Below are 19,631 nucleotides of genomic sequence, written 5' to 3'. Positions count from 1 at the left end.
TTTAATTCTGCCAGAAATTTCCCAAGAGACACTGAGGAATCTCTCTGTAGTACGGTCCTTTCTTGGGGACAATGCCCACCTCATTACAGTGCTAGAAAGCATAATTAAATGACTGCCTGCCATCAATTTCACTGTATTTTCTTCCTGTTCAAAATGAAAAGGGGGAATGACAACACATGTAAAAGGAAACAAGCAATATATAAATATTGAGACAATGGCATTAAAAGTAAATGCATCACAAAAATTCTATAAAACATGCTGAAGAACTGAATTCAGAATCTGAAAATATTAAATTCAACAGTATATCTCCGTCCTTTGCTGCCTTTGGGAGTGATCATCAAACATCTGGAGCCTCTGCACACGTCTGCTTCTTTCCAACAGCTGGACATAATGGAGGAGAATAAAGTTCAATCTGAATTATGCTGCTTTCATGAATGTTAGTCAGACACCTGATATCTGAGCCTATGCAGCATCCATTACAATTTACCACGCTCCGCACTAAATAAATACGTGGATTTTTCCCTACTCCTTTTTTCTCTATTCCCACATGAATGTCTGATAAAGTGGTTAAGCCACTTCAAACAATCTTCAAATTCTTTTTTTTTCTCCACTTTAGTTGTGGGAAGAATTTTTTTTTCCTTTTCAGTTCTTCCTTGCCTCAAAAGACCCTCAACATGATTTAGCTTACATAACCTCATTATCTTTAGCCACAATGCCCACTATTTCATTAATGAGGATAACAAGAAACCAAAACTACACCACACAAACAGAAAATAGCTGTTTATATTCAAGCACTACATTATGATTCCAGAACTTAGGTAAATCTTTCTAAGTAAGGAAATTCTAAGACATTGTTACTTTTAAAGAGAAACTTTATCTGAACACATGATGAACTTCATAATCTTGCCCACTAACAGTGGAAGAGTATCTATTGCCTTCTGGTAGATTCATCTGGTTTATATTGTTTGATATTTGCCTTGGCATTGGATCAAGTGCAAAAGCATATCTCTGAATACAAAGACAAAGGCAAATCCATCCTCTGTATGAGCAGTGCAGGAATAAATCAGAGAGCTCTTCTCTCTTAAAAGGTGTATCCAAAACTTGCTTTCTAATGAAAATCAGGCAGTGCTGCAATGTCATTCAAAAAGCCAGAGATCAAGTCAGCAGGGTGAGCAAAATTGTCTTTTATTCCTTTACCCACATCATAACAACACCAAGCTAAGACTTTAAATATTCAACTACTGCTGGGCTGCCTTCTGCCCAGCCAACAAATGGCCACAAACACAACACACAGGCCGAATGCACAGCATGGTACTTGAAATTCTTGTTAAGTTGGAAAGCATCGATGCTAAAGGGACCTCTTCTCACAACTGGCTTGGCATCGTCCAGCTGCAGCCATTTCATGCTATCATTTAAACATTTTCTTAGCAATACATTTCAATCTAGAGGTTCTAGTAGTAGATCCTCTTTAGTGTCTCTTCAGATCACATTGCTGCCACTGAAGGACAGAGCAGTGACCAGTGAACCCAGACTTCACAGGGCTCTGTGTCCTGATGCTGATGTGCATGAGGGTCCCAAATTTAAGGAGTCCCCCAGCCAACGTGACTGTAAATCTGTGGTTGCAGCAGAGCTGTCTCACAGCTCCAGCCCTGCTGCCTCCTCTGGCTGCTCGGCTCACTGCCTTCGCTCCCGCTTCGCTCTGGGGCAGAGCAGAGCACACACAGTAATATCAGACAGCCCTGGCAGTGTCTCCAGAGCACTTCCAGCAGTCATTTAACCGACCTGTCATAAGGGGATTTGTTGCACTGAAAGTTACACAGACATACACTTCCTCTTTTATCAACATTTTCCTGGCTCCTTCTCCCTTTTGAAAGGAAGCGTGGGGTGGGAGAGGGTGAAGAAAGAAGAGCAAGCCCATAGATGAGTCACGGTGAAGGAAAGTACACAGTATTCATCCTTCTTTTGAACAGTGTGAAGTTATGAATTGCAGTTTAAAGAGGAAAAACATGCCTGAGAGAAAGGGTTCTGAATAAAAACAAGGAAGAAAAATACCTCATATAATTTCTAAACCATCTGAAGGGGAAAGGTCTTAGCAAGGCTATAATACAGTGGAAGAGCAAACAAGTGGGAGTAGAACTGACAGCTGTTAGTGGACACTCATCTACAAATTTCATCATTAACCAAGAGCTTTACTTTAATGACGGCTTAAAAGGATGGTTACTTATTTACCATCTTTATGAAGGTCTTCAGTTTGTTTATTTTTTTTAGAGATTAGATAGTGGGGGTTAATTTAAAAGAAATGCATGGAAGTTGCTCTCTAAAGACTGCTAAAGAAAGAGCAGACTGCAGGCTTTTAGCACAATAACATCCCTGAAAAACCAAACTGGAATTAAATAAGGCCTGGATAAACAAACTTCTCATCGGCCTTGCACGAAACCTATAAAAGTCAGAATTGCAGCTGGACAGAGCAGTGTCTTTTGAAGCTTAGCAGCAACATTCCTAAATCAAATCTGTAGTTCAAAGCTGTTCACACAGGGAGTGTTCAGTTTCAGAAGTGGATGACATCACCCACTGTTCAGATTTACAAAGAAACTACAAAAATTGAATCATTCAACCACTGGGATCCCAGGATGAAGCAGACACTTGCAGCTAAAGCATTTCCTCATGACCATATGAAAACATATTAAAAAAAGGAAAAAACCTGTCAGATCACATATATATAGAAGGAAAAGTAGCATAAACAAAGAGCAAAACTGAAACATTAATTGCTAAAAGCACTAGCAGAGTTTAAAGCAAAGAAAAATTGAGAAAATCCTACAATCTTAGGGTTGTTACTGAAAATCTCAGAGAAGGTGCATTTCGAAAAACATTCTACCTCTAACAGCTTTTTACCTAAACAATAAGCATCAGATCCAGCAACAAATATAAATACCCAAAATTATTCATTCCAAAACCAATTACTGAACACCATAAGAGGAATACTTCATATCAGCAGCTCTTTGAAAAAGCTTTAAATATGCTTTAAAAGACATAAAGAGGACATGAACAAGAGCTTGCTTTACTAAAAAAGAGAAAAAATAGCCCAAATTATACAATGCACACCCAGCAAATTGTCAAGCTTCATGTTTTCACAAGGGCTAACGTAGTTTCTGTTTTAAATTTCATTTAAAATCAACAGAAAAGGGTTACCACGTGCTGTGGGTAAACATTCTAGTTCTGGGAGCTATTATTTTTGCTGCTGTTGTTGTCAAAAGCTTTGTTAAATAAAAAAAAAAAAAAAGGGGAGAGAGAGAGAGAGAGAGAGAGAAAACAGTGATTTCTGTAGAGCCTTGAGTGCCAGTCAAACATTAACACTATTTTCTTTGCTTTGTTTGCTTTCCTGCTTGCCTTGATTGCTTTCTCCCTTCGTTACACCCACACTGCCTGACCTCTTCGTGCTCCTGTTCTCTATACTCCCTAAATTACCTACCCATATGCACCACATTAAAACATGTTATCATCTTCTCTTCCCATTACATCCATCAGAATTGTCAACTTCGCAAATTTACTGTGAGGGTCAAATAACTAATATTTCTCTGCATGTCGCAGCTTACAGATTCATGCAATTAAGGGAGATTATCAACTTTCAACACAAAAAGTTTATACTCTTCCCATTTTCTGAGAAACAAATGGAAACTCTAAAAACCACAAATTCTGGAGACAATAAAGAGATGATTAACTTTACTATTTTTTAAATCTTGTAAGTGTTACAAGCCTGTTTCAGGATCCTTGCGTGAAGAGGACTGACATGACTGAACGATATTTAGGTCTCTTCCTTTCCTCCAGCACAGGTGCATTCCTCATCCTGCCCCGCCACCCTGCACTTTGGACACAGGGGTCATCTTCATTTTTCTGTGCTCTTGATTTATGATTAGTGTGTCTAAGTGTTATAATGATTCAAATAATATATAAGAACATTAGACAACTCATGGCCACTGCCTTCCTTTCAGAGGAGGTGGGGGAATTGCTGAGTGCCCCTCCCTGCTGCTGAGAGCTGCCTGGCATTTGCACCCTCCAGGCTGCTGCAGGCAGTGTCAGCCTGAGGCACTGCCTCCTTCCCTAAAGTACAGTCCACATCACAAGCAGCCACAGCAGTGTAGGCTGAGGAGAGGACAGGACAAGAAAGGATCCCAAAACTTGGATCCAGGGCCACTGACTGCAGAGGTCGGACCACCAAGGTTTTGTAAGAATCTTCTTTACAAATAAACCAAAGGCAAGATACATTTGGTCAGCTTCTCCTCCCTTCCTGTCACACCTTCTGCACTATTTGGGCTCTCTAAAGAAGCTAAAATTGCACAGTAAATGCTGCCTTCTACAGGAAGATCTCAACTAGAACTGCTGCCATCCCAGTTCCTGGCAGAGAAGAGACTCTATTATAAAGCATTTGCAGATGCAGCTAGCACTGTCCAAGAGAAAAACCACATCTAATAAAAATAAGCTAAAAAGTGTATTGATGAAGCCTTCCACGTAGCTGGCTCAGCATCAGCCTGCAGGACACCATGATCCAGCTGATATTTTTCTCTTGTTGTGACTGTTGGCTGCAATCTCACGGGTACCAGGCCTGGGAAGATGGAGATGGCTGTTGGAAAGGATTATAGTTTGGTCCCACTGGCTAAAACAGGCAGCTGCAAGCTCACTAGATTCTGAAATAGGCTGCAAGGAAAGGAGTGTGTAGGCAGCCACTGACCAGATATAAAGGACGTTACACACTGAATTCAGATATGGACCCTTTCAAAAACCACTGAAGGTGTTTGCTAAGTGACAGAGAGCCCCCCTTCCTGTAAGTGACACCCAGGTCAGAGTAGCATCACACTGGCTCTTTCTAGAAAAGTACAGTGTGAGGTACTTCTTGACTTCGAAGCCTGAACAATGCTAAATACAAAACAATCTCTTAGCAGACCTGCCCATCAGCAGAGAAATGAGCACATTATCCATTATAAAATAGAAGACAGAAATCTCTATTTGAAAAATACCAACTCATTTCTATTCTGAACACATCACCAACAAACAAACAAAAAACATTTATTTCTTTCTTTTTCTCTTTGTGTAGACACTGCACTGTTTTGCAGCTTGTTCTCTATGACACATTATTCTCATTTTATGCTAGTTCTAGAGAAGACATTTAGCATCTAGCCAAATCCCAAGTATTTGATACATACCACTGATGTTGAGACTGTTCTAGTATATACACTGTTTACCCTTGAGGGGTTTTTTGGCTCTGGGAAGGCTGACACAGCCTTCTCCAATCAAAGGGTTCTATCCTCCTCTTACAGGAGGGCAGAATATGTTCCTGCGTTTACAAAAGCTCCAAGGGTAGCTGGACAGGATTACTAGCAAGGATTAGTCAAGGCACTGTTAAAGAACTACTTCAGACAAAAAAAGGGGAGAAAAAAGGAAAAAAAAGAAAAAAGACAATCAGCAGTGAAAAATCCGTTCTCACAATGTCAGGATGATTTGTAGTAGAATCATATGTGTAGATCTTATGAGTAGAAAACTACTAAGAGGAAGAGGGAATATTTCTATTTTAGCTTTCTTTTTAGCTAAGGACTAAAGTAATTCATGCTTTTTTTTCTTTTTTGAGGTTAATATATAACAGTAGTACATAAAAGGTTCAGTTTCAGGGGGAAGGAAGGCGGGTGGTTTACATGTCAGGCCAAATTCAGATCCCATTACTCACATTAGCAAGCAGCTACACAAAAGACCTCAGTTACTTCAGTGGGATTAATCACAGGGTAAGGTTCCACTCAAACTGAATGAGGAGCAAAATTTGCCTCTAAATTACATTCAATTAATATTTTAGAAATCCTAGATAATCTGTATAAATATACACCATTTCCACAAGAGACAAGTTGTAACAGTCAAAGTTCATTGTATTTTTCCTTAAAAATGTGTATTTGGTTTCCTAAGAATCCTAAATTTACCAGTCATTGCAATACTATATGAAAAGTCTGAGAACATAATCTTCAAGGCCATTAGAGATAATCATCTAAAAATCTAAATGTTTCTTTGCATTACTAAGAATGAGATATTTGCATGAAATAATTGTAAAATGATGGAGAACCTTACTTGGCTTAAAAGTTTGGAAACTCCTTTAGCATGTTCAAAATCTGGTCTTCCAAGTACAGCAGGCTCCTTATTCAGTTCTCCCCTTCCTTTCTTGTACTTGGCCTTAAAAAAAAAAAAAAAGGCGGGGGGAGATATTAATCACTAATAAATTGTTTAGATTTGTTTTATCAAGAGAAATGTAAGCATTAAAGTTAATAGAAAGAGTCTCATGTGATAGTCTGCACTGACACTACTGTTCTAGTCAGCTCTGTGTAAAGCCCTTCTCAGGGTTCAGCTCCTTAACAATATAATATTTATTAATTGCAAAACACAATATATGGCATTCACAAAATTCAACCTTAACCAAATGCACAGCTTAAGCCGAAGAAATATTGTCCTCCCTATCAAGGCAGAATGAGTTACAGTGGCTCAGCATTCCTTATGACAGGGTCTACAGTTAACACAAGATTATTTGTAGCAGCTGAAAGCAGTCTTGAAATAAAACTAGACTGAGGGGCAACTTTTGTGAACTGTAAGGTCAAATTCCACTCTCAGTTTTACCACTGTGATCCTGCTGGATGTCAGTGAGGCTGCGCTGGGTAACCGAGCGGAATTAGTCCCGCAAGGTTAATGTTACGTGATCTCTCCAGCTGAACTGCCTCCCATGCAAACTGCTGCAATTTTTTCCCACAATGCATTAGAAAAGAGCACAGATGAATCAACAATAGGTGCTTTGCAATATCACAAACTAAATTACCCATTGCCTAAAATAGGCTTCTTGCATTACTCAGGCACTCTGAATCAGCAAGGACACGTCATAGCCACAGACTGGGAGAAATGAAAGTCCCAAAGCCACTCCAATTCTGAGAGTGCTTGAACAGCAATTAGTAAATTTGCATGTTGAGCATGACACTTAGAAGTTCTTGGTTTTCAGACGAGTTTCCTGAATATTAATATTTCCTGACTATTAAAAGGTGGATTTCAGACCTCTTAGATCTGTCTTTCCAAATGTGTCTAGTCAGTCTCACATTTAATTGTCAGTTACTTAAAATCTTGACTCCGAGGTTTTAATGTATGTATTGCTTAACTTTTCTACAATAAAATATTAAACTGCATCATACTGCTGCTTCTCAAACTGCTCCTTTACCTGTCCATTAGCTGTACTCATGGTGGGAGGGCAAAGAATTTGAGAGAGGGGTTCAGGGAGGAGAATCCCCGTGAAAAAAGCAGCATCTGCACAGCTCTGGGAAGGATAGCGGGGAGTTGCATTTTCCTGTCGCTGCTGGCTGAGATGGGAAAAGGAAGGGTAGTCCAGGGTTGCCAGCTTCTCTTGCACCAAGGTAAGAAAAGGTTTGGGATATCTTCTGAAGTGCAGTATAGCATACAAGCCTATGACTCATCTTGAGACTGGTTATCATAAATAAAGCTGAAACAAAACCAGCTTTAGCAATTTTCATGTTGTCTTTACATCAATTACCAACAATCACAAAGATCGTACTGTCAACATCAAAAAAGGAGAAACCCGTAACTTTCTAACCTACCAGGCAAGATTGGTTTGTTTTGGTTGAGTTTGGATTGCTTTTAATCAAACCTCCCTGTCAGACTTTGGAGTGAAGATTTTCTGTTCAAGGGGTTTGAGAATTTCAGCAGCATTCTAAAAAAGTCTGGTCAAAATTGGGGGAAAAATTACATGTCTAAAAAAATAGAAAGGGAGTAAAAGGAGAACATACATCACTTATTATCTTTGTTATCTCAGTTGCCTTCTTTATGTCTGGTCTGTTCAGCACTTCAGTGTACCTGTGAGTATCTTGCACATCCTTCTTATAGGATACCTGTCAAACAAAACACAGTTTGGTTTAAAACAAACAATAAAGTTTGAAGTTTATAAATAAACTTTGAATTACTATCAACTCAGCCATCAAATTCAATAGAACTCCCCCTAATTTATTCCAACAGAGTTCTGCTTGACAGGGATTGTAAGGTAAGATGCACACACAAGGTAACACAATAAGGAAGAAATTCAGAAGCATAAAATACAATTTGAAAAAGAAAAATTGTTTTGCTTAGAAGCATACTAAAAAATTAAAGCATTGCAAGGTCACAAATATTAGGTTTTATCATAAAATTTCAGAGGACTTTTAAGTGTACAGCATTTTTTTTCCTATGTTGTACCCTTTTTAAATACAAATTAGCCCCTGGTCTGATACTGAGCACTGCAGCCTAGCAGATTGCAGCTACACTGAAGAGAAACTATAATTCTGTCACAGTATCTTTCTCAGTATTGGACAGACACATAGCTTTTATGTAATTCAATGATGTGACTCCACCTCAGTATCCCCACAACGCCACTTATTTGCTGCTTTGCACAATCATGGGAACAAGAAGGCTGAGTGTTCCAGCATGTTGAGTACAAGACTGACTCTTTCTGTTTGTGCAAAAGCCACTACTATAATGAATGGGCTCAGAAAATTTTGGCCAGAAGGCTAAACCACAGGTAGGAGAGTCCAAACATTCTCCATTTAGCAAAGCAATCATGGGAGAAGCAGAGACCTCAGGGACATTTTAGAGCTCCACAAGTTATCCTTCTTTTTCTTCTTCAAGGTTTGTGAACTTTTTCCTCCTCTAGCACATGTGCCAATCTAAGCCAATTTCCAAGGGCTGTCTTACTGAATTATTCTGAATGACATTCTGTCCCTGGTATTCAAAAGTGTCTGACAAATTGAAGTTTCAGGCAGAAGTCGGAGAACATCAAATAAAGTTTAGAGGAAATAGTAAAAGAACAATTCCTTCTTTACTGGGAAATCTTTTAGATTTTCTTCTGTTGCTTCACAAAGTTAATCAACCTCTCAAGACAGTATTTCACCTGCAAGAAAGTTCTCAGCTTGAAGTTTCTCATTATAACCTCCACTCCTATTTCCAGTGCAAAGTTTCACTCGGGGTACAATGCAACAAACTCATAAACTGCTGCAGTCAGTGACAAATATACTTCATAGAAACGGTATTGCAAAAAGAAAAGGGAAAAAAAGTACTTTTTGGCAAATATTTTACATTCAACAGGAAAGTAATTTTGCTTCCATATGGCTTCAGCTAAGCAGACAAGCTAAACAGGCTTCACTGTTGGCTGCCTGCCCACAAAGAGATCTTAAAATTTTTAATCTGCCATGAGTGACACACAAGTGTAATCACTGATAAAATAAACAAGTAAATAGGTTTGATGGACATAGCCCAAATTATCACATACATACAAAACAGAACTTGATTCTTACAGCTGGTTTAAACCACTGGAACTTTTGTTTTGGTTATACTTAGGTTTTCTCTAATTTTTAAGAAACCAGAGGTACAGAAAAGCACTTGCAATTCAGGACTTTACATGAATTTAGTTAATTATATGCTGTTCATCCTAATGACCACATGAGGTGAGGTGAAAACCACAAAGGCAGCAGAAACAGGTTTCTGAATAGCACCCTATGATCCATGTAAATTGCAAATTAAAGGCCAGCATATGTGCTCAAAATAGAAATTAGGAATGCAGTGAATCTAACATCAGAGAATCAAGAACAGCGGTGATAAAGTTGAGGAAATGTGGTCACTTATTGGTCCCAAATGACATGATCATATAGCACATGAAATAATGTATTGTGGTTAATTTTGGGGAGAAGGGGGGGCAGAAATAAGACAGTGACAGTCCTTTATATTTCACCATTTCCAATTATATTAGATGCAAGGCCAATTGCTATACCTTTCCCTGAGTGAATTATTATTCTTCCTGCACCTAAACCAGTATACCTATTACTTATGTCTGAGGGAAAGTCATCTAGCATTTTAAAAATGTCTGCAATATATATTTGCTCCATTCTGCAGCTTGTCATACTCCAGTGAGAATAAAAATGTTATGCAGCAGAACAGTAGTTTGTCAGAGGTAGGCCAAAGAAAGAAAAAATATGTTTCCCATTTCCTGAATAACCTCAATCCCTGGATGCTGACCCTTTCCCATTGGGACACTATGCTGGCCTCTATTACACAGCTGCTATTCTGCTCCACCTCGTGAGTTTTTTTTTCAATAGTGCTGTGTTAGAACAGTAAAACCAGAGCTGTTCTGAGGGAGCAGGGGAACAGATGTAGACAGGGCAAAGCAGCTTGGTGTGTGTACCCATGGGCATCAGAAGATGGAAAGTGAAGAAGCCTATGAGGGGAGAGAAGCAACAAAAGAAAAGAAACAGCAGAAGCACCCAGAGAAGGAGCCAACTTTTGCCCTGGGTTGGTTCAAGAGGCTCAAACCCTGACTGGAATTTCCAGGCAGTACACGATGCTTTTACTCAATCTTCACTTCAAAGGGTTGCTCAAGCCCTACCAAAAAAAAAAAATCACCAAAGGCTCAAGAATTGCTCCTCTTCGTGAGGACCACAGGTTTCCAAAAAATTTGTTCCAACTGGCCTTTACTTAGGAAAAGTAACTGAGATCACAATTTTAGAGTAGCAGTGAAAGACCTAGATGGAGAGCTACAGCAGAACAGCAGGAAATGCAAGCAAGGAAGAAGCAGGAACTAAAACGGATGAAAATGTACCAAAATGTTTTGAAGCTGAAAACAATAAATTACAGATACCAACTAAATTTAAAGTGTGTTTCTACCCTATTTGAAATAAAAAGTGGCTACATTGTGGAACATGTTTGTGAAGCAATAATCAGAACAAAAGCCATTTCTCATCTTTAATCTCAAATGTGATTACATACTCTGAATTGCAACTAATTTTTGCAAAGCATGGAGAATATTCAGGCCCTCTCATAATTAGTAGACTGATTTAAATAGGGCCATACCTCCAGCTCTTATAAAAAGGCATAAGGTCTACTGAGGATAAATATGCTGATCTAGTCACTCCAGCAGGGTCTGGAAGATGCTTCACCTTACATGAACATCAGTGGAATGCACTACAGTGCCATAAAGTAAACACATAACTAACAATGCTGCAAAACATCTCAGGCTGTCAATCAACAAACAGAAACTTCTACATGGTGAGCCACACAAAGCTGGGTTTAAGACATTCAGACTTTTCCTGAAATCTTTTATCTTTTCACTTGTTCCAATACCAAAACTATTCCAAACTATACATAATAAATTACTAAAATATGCCCAAGCAGCTATGAAAACATTTCGTCCTCTTAAGGACTCAGCAAGAAGCTGGGCACACCTGTCTGCACAAGAATTTGTCTCTTACTGTTTGTCCCTGATTAGCATTTTCTAAGAGCTGTTAAGTCCACTAACTAATGGCCTGTCAGCTGTGTCTCTGCCCTCTTTTCTCTCATCTACGCTTTGGAGTCCATCAACACTAAGAAAATGACTAGCTGGTGACAATCATCATTGGCAACAGCTTTCCTAATTCCTACTCAAATGATGTTGAAAACTGTTTTCCGGCTTGTGTAAAAGGGACAAACACATTTCTGGCCCATTACAGATTGATGCAGTCATCCTTTCCAGTAATGGGCCTTAAAATTGATTGGTCCCAATTACATCAGGAGTAAACATCATTTTCAGCACCACTTGGAAGTGGTCCAGGGGGACCCACTGTTGACAACCACTGTCAGCAGAAAGTCAGTGAAAAGTGATTTTTCTAACGCAGATGCTGAACAGAGAGCCAGAAGAAGCTTGACTTTTCCATGATCTGCATCAAAACAAACACTAACACTCAGGTATGTTACTGATGGTGTTAAACATCCAGTTTAAGATCTGCTGATTTGGTTTAATCAGAAAGAATGTGCTTTTTTGTATGTGTGGATTGTGACTGCACAATATCCTCAACATGAAAAAAAACTAAGTCCTAAGACAATATAGACATCTTAAATATTCAGATTTAGATGGTGAGTGAAACATATAAATTATCATTACTGGCATCATGTGAAGCGGAAAGTATATACTTATACATCAAAAGTTTGCCCAACTGTCAACTAACATTTTAAAGGAAGCACTGTTTTGCAGATAAGTATAAGAGAAAAGACACCAGGGCTCCAAACTCAGATCTACAAACTGCCTTTTAAATGTCCATATATGAGCCTATTGCAGTTTTCTTATTTGTAAAATCAGAACACCTCATCCTATTTCATACCATGTAATGCTGTGAGGAGAACCAGTAATTTTAACCAAGCAGAACATTTAAACTGTTGTAAAAATATTTAGCATTGTTTTTCTATTCAAAATTCCCAGTAATGGACCAGGTCATGGAACAGACCAAACTGTGATGCACAGTTTTGAGTACCTTCATCAAAAGCTAAGTGCAGCTTCCACACAGACACAGTGTGGCAAATGGTTTCTTTGCTTCAGAAATTTAGTTATCATGTCATTTCACTGTTCAATTATGTCCTTCCATTCACACGATCCTCAGATGCACATAAGGCAAAAGGCTATTTTGTGACCTGACACTGTTTTAAGGCCACCAACTAGTTTTGGTACCAAGTTGGAAACTTCCAGATGAGCTAAATGACATCAGCTAAGCGCAGATGAAGTAGGGTGATGGCCCCTTCTTCACTCTTCTGCAAATGACTTTGTGTGCCAAAGTCACATCATTAACATTCACTTCACACAACACAAACACAATTTATAGAGAAAAGTACTCTGGTTTGGATAAATATGCTTTCCTTCAGGCATTATGCAGTATTTAAATTATTTTTAACATACATTTCCTGTCATTTAAAAAGTCACTCTTGTTCATTTGAGAGCAATTTGCTTCAGTCTAAGTAAGAAAAAGAGAAAAATTATTTTCTTATACATGATCCCATTGTTCGGGATATTTTTCAGTATTGCCCTGTTATGCAGCTTCTGCCCACACTTATAGAGCATGTTAATGATATTCAAAGTGGTGTGAAGGCCTACAGCACATGACAGTTTCAAAATGTCAGCACAAATATATTGTAAGTTGAATACAGTTTTCATTTTTAAAGGAAACATTTCAGAGTTTAGTATAAATGTCAGCCTTATTTTAAGGCTGAGCAAATAGTCTTAAACACATCCTAATCCTATTAGATGCAAACCCTCCATGTAAAGGTTGAATTGAGTTGGCAGAGCATTGTAGGTAAACATGCATTCTGCTCCCATAAGTAAACTGTACTGAATGGTGGATAAAAGAGCTTTATCCTTGTAGCTCTCCAGTAGTTTCCCTTCCTTTTCCCTGCAGTTTCAAAGCTTTGATTACACAGATAGTCTGAACTGGTTTGGAAAGACAAATGTGCCACATTTGGGAAGCTTACTGTTCCATGTTCTGACTCCAAGATGAAAACTCACACAGTTCTTAATTAAACCTGTACTTACAAAGCAAGAAATCCACAGCTATTCACCATGATGCCCAGATATTACCCACAGGAGCTGTGTAACTGCTGAGCAATAACTGGACTTACATAACTTGCTCCATTATGTGTGATAAAGATATTTGCCCATTGCACTGCAGCTACTCATGAGCAACTAGAAAGAACCCGTTCTTCAACAGATTAAACTAACTGGTTAGAGTTTTATGTTGTATTTGGATGGTTTATTTGATTTTTTTGAAGTATGCCCAGGCTAAAAATAATTTCCCTCATTTTTTTATTACTTCTAATATGCTGGTAAAAGTTCTCATTTATCAAAACGTCCTTCCCTCCTATGTTTTTCTTAACTTCCCCTTTTTTTTTTATTTTTTAGGGTAAGAGGAGATGAAACAAGTGAATTTCATTTATCCTCACATCTGTAACCTGCTCTCTGTTAGCAGGGCAATAGGTTTTGCACTAGCATACTAATCCTCAGACCATGATGAATTTGCTACAGAAACTCCTCTCATATTCCTCCTGGTCCCACCACCCTCTCTGAGAGGGATTCACATCTCTCTTTCCAGCATTATTTCCTTTCCTAGTAGTCCACCATCATTTCTACTGCTAGGTAAATAAAAATAAAAACCCTCTTGCTTATAGAGAGAGAGACATTCATGCTCCCAGCTCCTATGCTCTGTCAGTGTGACATCCTGATGCTTCCAACAGCAGAGATGGACAGAGCTTGACAGGAAGAGGGAGTTCTGTAATCAAGGCAGGTTGCAAATTACTGCTGGGAATTCCACTGCAGGTATTTCCCAGCAGAAGAAAAAGTTATTCTTCAAACATAATGCTTCCCTGAAGTTTTCCAGCAGCCTTTTAATCAGCAGCCAGCTGTCAAGATTCTGCACATGCTGACATACATCTAACATTGACATTTAGTTTTCTGCCTACATAACCTGAGTGTTTGTTACACTGTTAGAAGGGGAAGATAGGATAAATTTAAGGTAATTCAAAATGAACACCCCAGCTTCTACATTGTTAGCAGCAAACAAATATCCCATTAATCTAAGAAAAAAGAGTTTCAAAATGACATGCCTACCTCAATTGATTTGGTTACCTAAACAAGAATGGAAATGGATCATAATTTTAAAGGTATTTACACATCAACTGTTCTTAAAAGCTTTGTGAACCCCTTAAAATGGCATCACTATTTTAAGCAGTCTTCTCCTAAAATATGCTTTTCTCACAAGTTTTACAAAACCTAAAACTAATATAAATTTTTCTTCAGAGTTGCATCTGTATCATTCAAGACACTAATCTGGGCAGCATTTCTGCCCCAAGCAATGGTGCATTGATCTGGTATAAGATAGCTTAACCATGAAATCAAACCTGACTTGGTTCTAATAAAAAATTTAAATACTATTACTGGGATTTTATATTGTGAAAAACTTCAAGACTTCGAGAAGATAACAAGCCACTGCAAAAAAAAAAAAGAAAAAAGCAACCAACTTTCAAAAATATTGGTAAGCAATCCGAATTATTTGTAAGCTATCTAAATAAAACTTCAAGAAGCAACACTTTGGTTAAATGGTATAAACCAATGCAAGCATCAAACTGAACTCTATGGTTCAAATTCTGTAAAATAAACCATATGTTATTCTATTAAATTCTTCGAAAAACTCACTAGATGTGTAATCATGAGATAGGAACAAAGTTACTCATGTGCCTAAAAGTGTGCAAGAGCACGGCAGAAACAACCTGTTTGTGTTCTCTACACAGCACCCGTCAAGAACCATCCCAGCATTGACAAAGTGAATTGACACCAAAACAACACTGATGTTCATTTAAACAAAGTTTATATACTTTAAAAGTACAAGTAGCTGCAAGCGAATTCAGAAAAGCTGTGTTTGCAATTTTCTTTCACAGTGATAGCTCTAAATAACATTTACTACTGGTAAACAGTAAACACCATTCTCCACTGCTGTTCAGAATAAAATTCACATACTGTTACTTAAAGGATATTTTATACACACATCATGTGCAAAATTTCTGCAGAGCAAATAATTTATAAAAAAATACCAACTAATGAAATATGGAAATATTCCATTCCCAATTCATTTCAGTAAGCCATGACAGATGCATCTACCCAAAACAAGCACACTCATTTCAGATGGGGGAGTACTTACATCACTCTGGTGTTTACTGACTTCCATGGCATGTTTAACATCTGGAGGTTCCCTCATTCGTGCATAGTCTGAAAATCCTTTCTCTGCATCATGTTTTTGTTTGTAGAGGACCTGAAAAGAGCAACATTATACTTTTGCGACCTGAGTAGAGCAGGCATAATAACATGAGCTGGGTTAAACCTAGTGGCCAAATGTGCCTGTATTTGGGAAGAAACCTAATAAATAATTAAGCTCCCTAATGGAACCAGAACTCTGAAATGAGAGCAGCTTCCACCCAAACCAGAGACATATGAGGCATAGTCAGCAGACAGATTTCTCTGCATCTGCTATTGCAACAGATGCTTGAGTAGACAGGGGAAAGAAAAAGTAATATACAGAAACAGAAAATTAAGCTTAACAAGGTGAGAAAGCAGCCCAGGGAAAAGCATAAGTAAAAGCTGCTTTTTTTTTTTTCTTAAAACACACTCTGAATGTCTCATAATATAACTATACATACCAGCTATAGAACTATTCTTCATTTTCAGAAACAAAGAAAGTATTTTATGCATTTTTCATAAACAAATAGCTTTGCCTTAAATACTCATAGCCCAAACTTCTATTTCTTCCACTGTTAGGAAACTACCAGCACAATACACATTTTGACTAGCCCCCCAGGTTCACAAAGGAAAATAATATTTACGTTCAATTGTCATCATGGTAAAGACAAATGGAATTGAATTGTGAGTTTATAAACACCTTTACTTTTATAATAGAAATGGAGCTCAATGTTGGGCATTCATCCAGCTTTCAGTGTGCTGTGTTATACTTACATATACACACTCACATTCTACAACTGCCTGAAAAGCTGATCTTACACTTATCCTTGTCAGAAGCTTTTAGGCTTATATTAAGGAAAATTCACCAGGTTTTGATGCCTAAAAAGCAGCAAGCATCAAGAAAATTCACTTTCTAATAACTCCGATGAGCAAGCATTAAAATAATCCCCAAGAAAACAGCAAATACTAAATAAGATTGAAAGCTGATCAGGAGGAGAAAGATTGAAACTAAAACCCATGATAGCAATAAAAGAATACTGTGTAAGTTTTGAGACAGAAACTCTCAACTACAGAGATTCAGACTCTTTTAGGACAGGATAATAGACCTGTGAGAAAATGCTGTATCTGTTTTTGTTTAAAGCAAGATTTCATCTGAGTTACAGAGTAGTGTGCCCAAAGCAGTATGTGAGTATCTGCCCTGACTATCTCAGATTACAAAATGATATACAGGCTGAGAGATTAAGACAAAAAGGGGGGTGGGGTATACTTGCACTGCTACTACTTGAACAAAAGTATCAAATCAGGAAACTTAAAATGTTCCACCTCCTTTTACAGTGTAAAACAATCCACTCTCTGAAGAAACAAACACAACTGAATTTGAAACAAAAAGAGTCCATAACTTGCCTACGCTGGCTACATTTTGCAAATGGAAAAGCACATGATCTTTAGCAAGACTGAAGCATCACTAACATTCAGCATAACTACTAAATGATTCCCCACAAAAGTGTAATTATATACAAACAAATGCCACAAAAACTCTTGCTAATTCCCCTTGCTTGTCACTTTTCAGATGTCCCCCACTTAATGCCATTATGAAAAGAACACCCATACAGTTCCTTCCAAAATCTACTAATTTACAGATATTTTATTGCATTGCCATTTTACTGGTTCAGCATCTCTGTTTTTCCCTTGGTGGATGGGCTACGTAACCAAGACATCAAAACACAATAACACATCAACGCTCAGCATGAGAAATTTAACAGAAATAACAATTAAATTTCCACTGTCTTGGGAAAAGATGACCATTTCTTTAGCTTAATGTAGCAATATTTCACTTGCTTTGGCATCTGTGTTCTTCCTATCTTTTCACATTATTTTTATTAACTCGCTAAAGTAGTCTTGACGCAATCCTAGGCTAGGAAGGTTTCAATTTCTGTCGAGTTTAGTTTTGGGACAGTTCAGTGCAAAACTATTCCCAGATTTGTAAACCAGTCCCAAGTAAGCATGTAAAAATATTTATCATTATGTCATCAATACTCTTAAAACCATTATTTCACAGGTTAGCATGCATGCATTTGTTTCTCATCTCGTGTTGATTTTGAAGTTTTAGCTAAACTGAATTTCCTTTATCACATCTACACATGAAACTACTCTACAGAGAGATCAAGCATTATAGGTCACTGACATAACCTCTACCCTGCAGTGGCACCATTTATTAACTTGAGAAATACAAGGCAATTATTTAAGTAGGTATGACTTCAGATTGAACTAATTTGTAAGTACTCATTTTTTATTTTTCCTCTCTCTTGTACACCAGTGTGTCAATAGGAACCTGCATTAGGGAAGGCTTTGTGCTCTTTTAAGGCAGCTCTGACTGACCCGCTGTTTTGGCATACTTTAAACAATATTACATTTTTATTTTTGTATTCCCCTTTACAGTCATCAAGAAGTGCTCTGAACTTAAAATCCATGAAGTAGGCTTTTGTAGGAGGAAATGTTCAAGAACACAGAAAATGTCACTTTCATCTCAGTACAGAGAATTAGATTATCCAATGTATTCATGTAAAACAGAACTATAGAAGCCCAGAAGACTAATACCTGCCACCAAAAAAACAGAGGAAATCTTGAACATGACATTTCATGCCATAAAAAAACCCCTGAATAATTACATAAAACAGTTTGATTATGTGTAATATGATTGGAAATGATGCAGTAAACAACAGAATTTTTATTCTAGCAAAAGAAATTAAACTCTGAAACTTCCTTTGGAAGTTGAAAACATTGCTTAAGATTCTCTTGGCTCATCTTTATAAAGAAACAGGAAATACTGTTCATAATTGACATATAGCTACTCTTTGAGATATTGCCCTGTGCAAAGCAGAAAATTAAACTGCCTTGAGTTTGCTTTAGATTATCCTTTTTAGATAAGAGGAAAAACAGTGCAATTGCCTCTTATGGCAGAAATACAGTGATGAAAAAGGTTATGAAATGCTTACATTTCTTTCAACATTGCTTCCCCCCAAGCAATTTTAAATACCTTTATCATTGTGACACCTTATTAAAAAAATACTGTTTTACATAAGGAAGTATTCAGCATACTGATCTCCAGACAAGAAAAAACTTGGCACAGAGCTAGCAAGGATCAGGAATTTTCCTTCAGAAATATCTTCTACAAGAAAATCGCAGTTTTTAAAAAATATTTCCATTTTGTCCTTTTCCAGAAAAATCAAAATGAAAGCTCCCTTCCTAGACTGCTCTCATCAAATTTCTTTTCTCATTGCAGAGAACAGGGAAATTGGTAAGAGCTTTGTAGGCTTGTAAGGAGAGTGAAGTTATTCAGTGATGACAGGGACTTCTCCTCTTTCTAGTTTACCCAGGGAACAGCTATGACAAAAGAGAGAGAGGGAGGCAAATCAGGTTGCTCACTCTCAAGAAAGCCATTTAGAAGGCAACAGTCAAATCTTCTGTGAAGAGGAAAAAATTAAATTGAAAAAAGCTATCCAAGTATGTGGAGCTAAGAAACTTCTTTTTCATTTTCATGAAACATTTTTTCCCATAAACAATGTTAGGGGGCTTTTTTGTTTGTTTTGCGGGTTTTTTTGGTCATAATTTTGGATAGATGTCCTTCTCTACAGCTATTTACTTCCATCTTCATGCCAGTTCTACATAAAACACCAAAGAACAAACACGGGTTTCATGCAAAAGCCAGCAGGCAATTTGGTTTTAGGCTTTCCTCAGTATCTTGAAGAGAGAATTGAGTATGATTCAATACAGCCAATACGGGGGAAAAGTTCCACTGGAAAAGAACCACCTGTATCAGGGTGTTGTAATGGTCCTTGTGTCAGTGTTAGTACTGAGACAAGGAAAATTACAGCAAGATCCCTCTGTCAGTACTGACATTGCACGGCAGCACCCCTGAAGGAGGGGATCCTGGCTCTGCTGAAGTCACTGGCAATTGCCACATGAGCTGAAGAATGCAAACATGGTCAGTGGTGCTGTGGCAGCCTGTTGGCTCTGGACAGGACAGTGGAAGGCAGCTGCAGGTGGGGTATAACTC

General features: G+C 37.9%; 1 protein-coding gene across 6 annotated transcripts in view; it reads right to left on the bottom strand.

Annotated features, from left to right (window-relative positions):
• Window positions 1-19,631, bottom strand: part of NEBL (nebulette) — a 252,787-nt gene that overhangs the window by 59,432 nt on the left and 173,724 nt on the right. For 4 of the 6 annotated variants that reach the window (XM_085050561.1, XM_085050559.1, XM_085050560.1 and 1 more), the window contains 3 exons: window positions 15,540-15,650; window positions 7,815-7,916; window positions 6,106-6,207 (listed from right to left, as the gene is read on the bottom strand). The exons of the other annotated variants lie outside the window; for them this stretch is intronic. In XM_085050561.1, the coding sequence (XP_084906687.1) occupies window positions 6,106-6,207; window positions 7,815-7,916; window positions 15,540-15,650 (315 nt within the window). The remainder of the gene's footprint in view (window positions 1-6,105; window positions 6,208-7,814; window positions 7,917-15,539; window positions 15,651-19,631) is intronic. 6 annotated transcript variants of the gene reach the window in all.

This window comes from Lichenostomus cassidix, chromosome 2 (assembly GCF_008360975.1).
Source record: "Lichenostomus cassidix isolate B80296 chromosome 2, HeHo_3.0, whole genome shotgun sequence".
Taxonomy (NCBI): domain Eukaryota; kingdom Metazoa; phylum Chordata; class Aves; order Passeriformes; family Meliphagidae; genus Lichenostomus; species Lichenostomus cassidix.
Note: the sequence above shows the minus strand (reverse complement) of the source record. Positions and strands in the feature narration are given on the sequence as shown.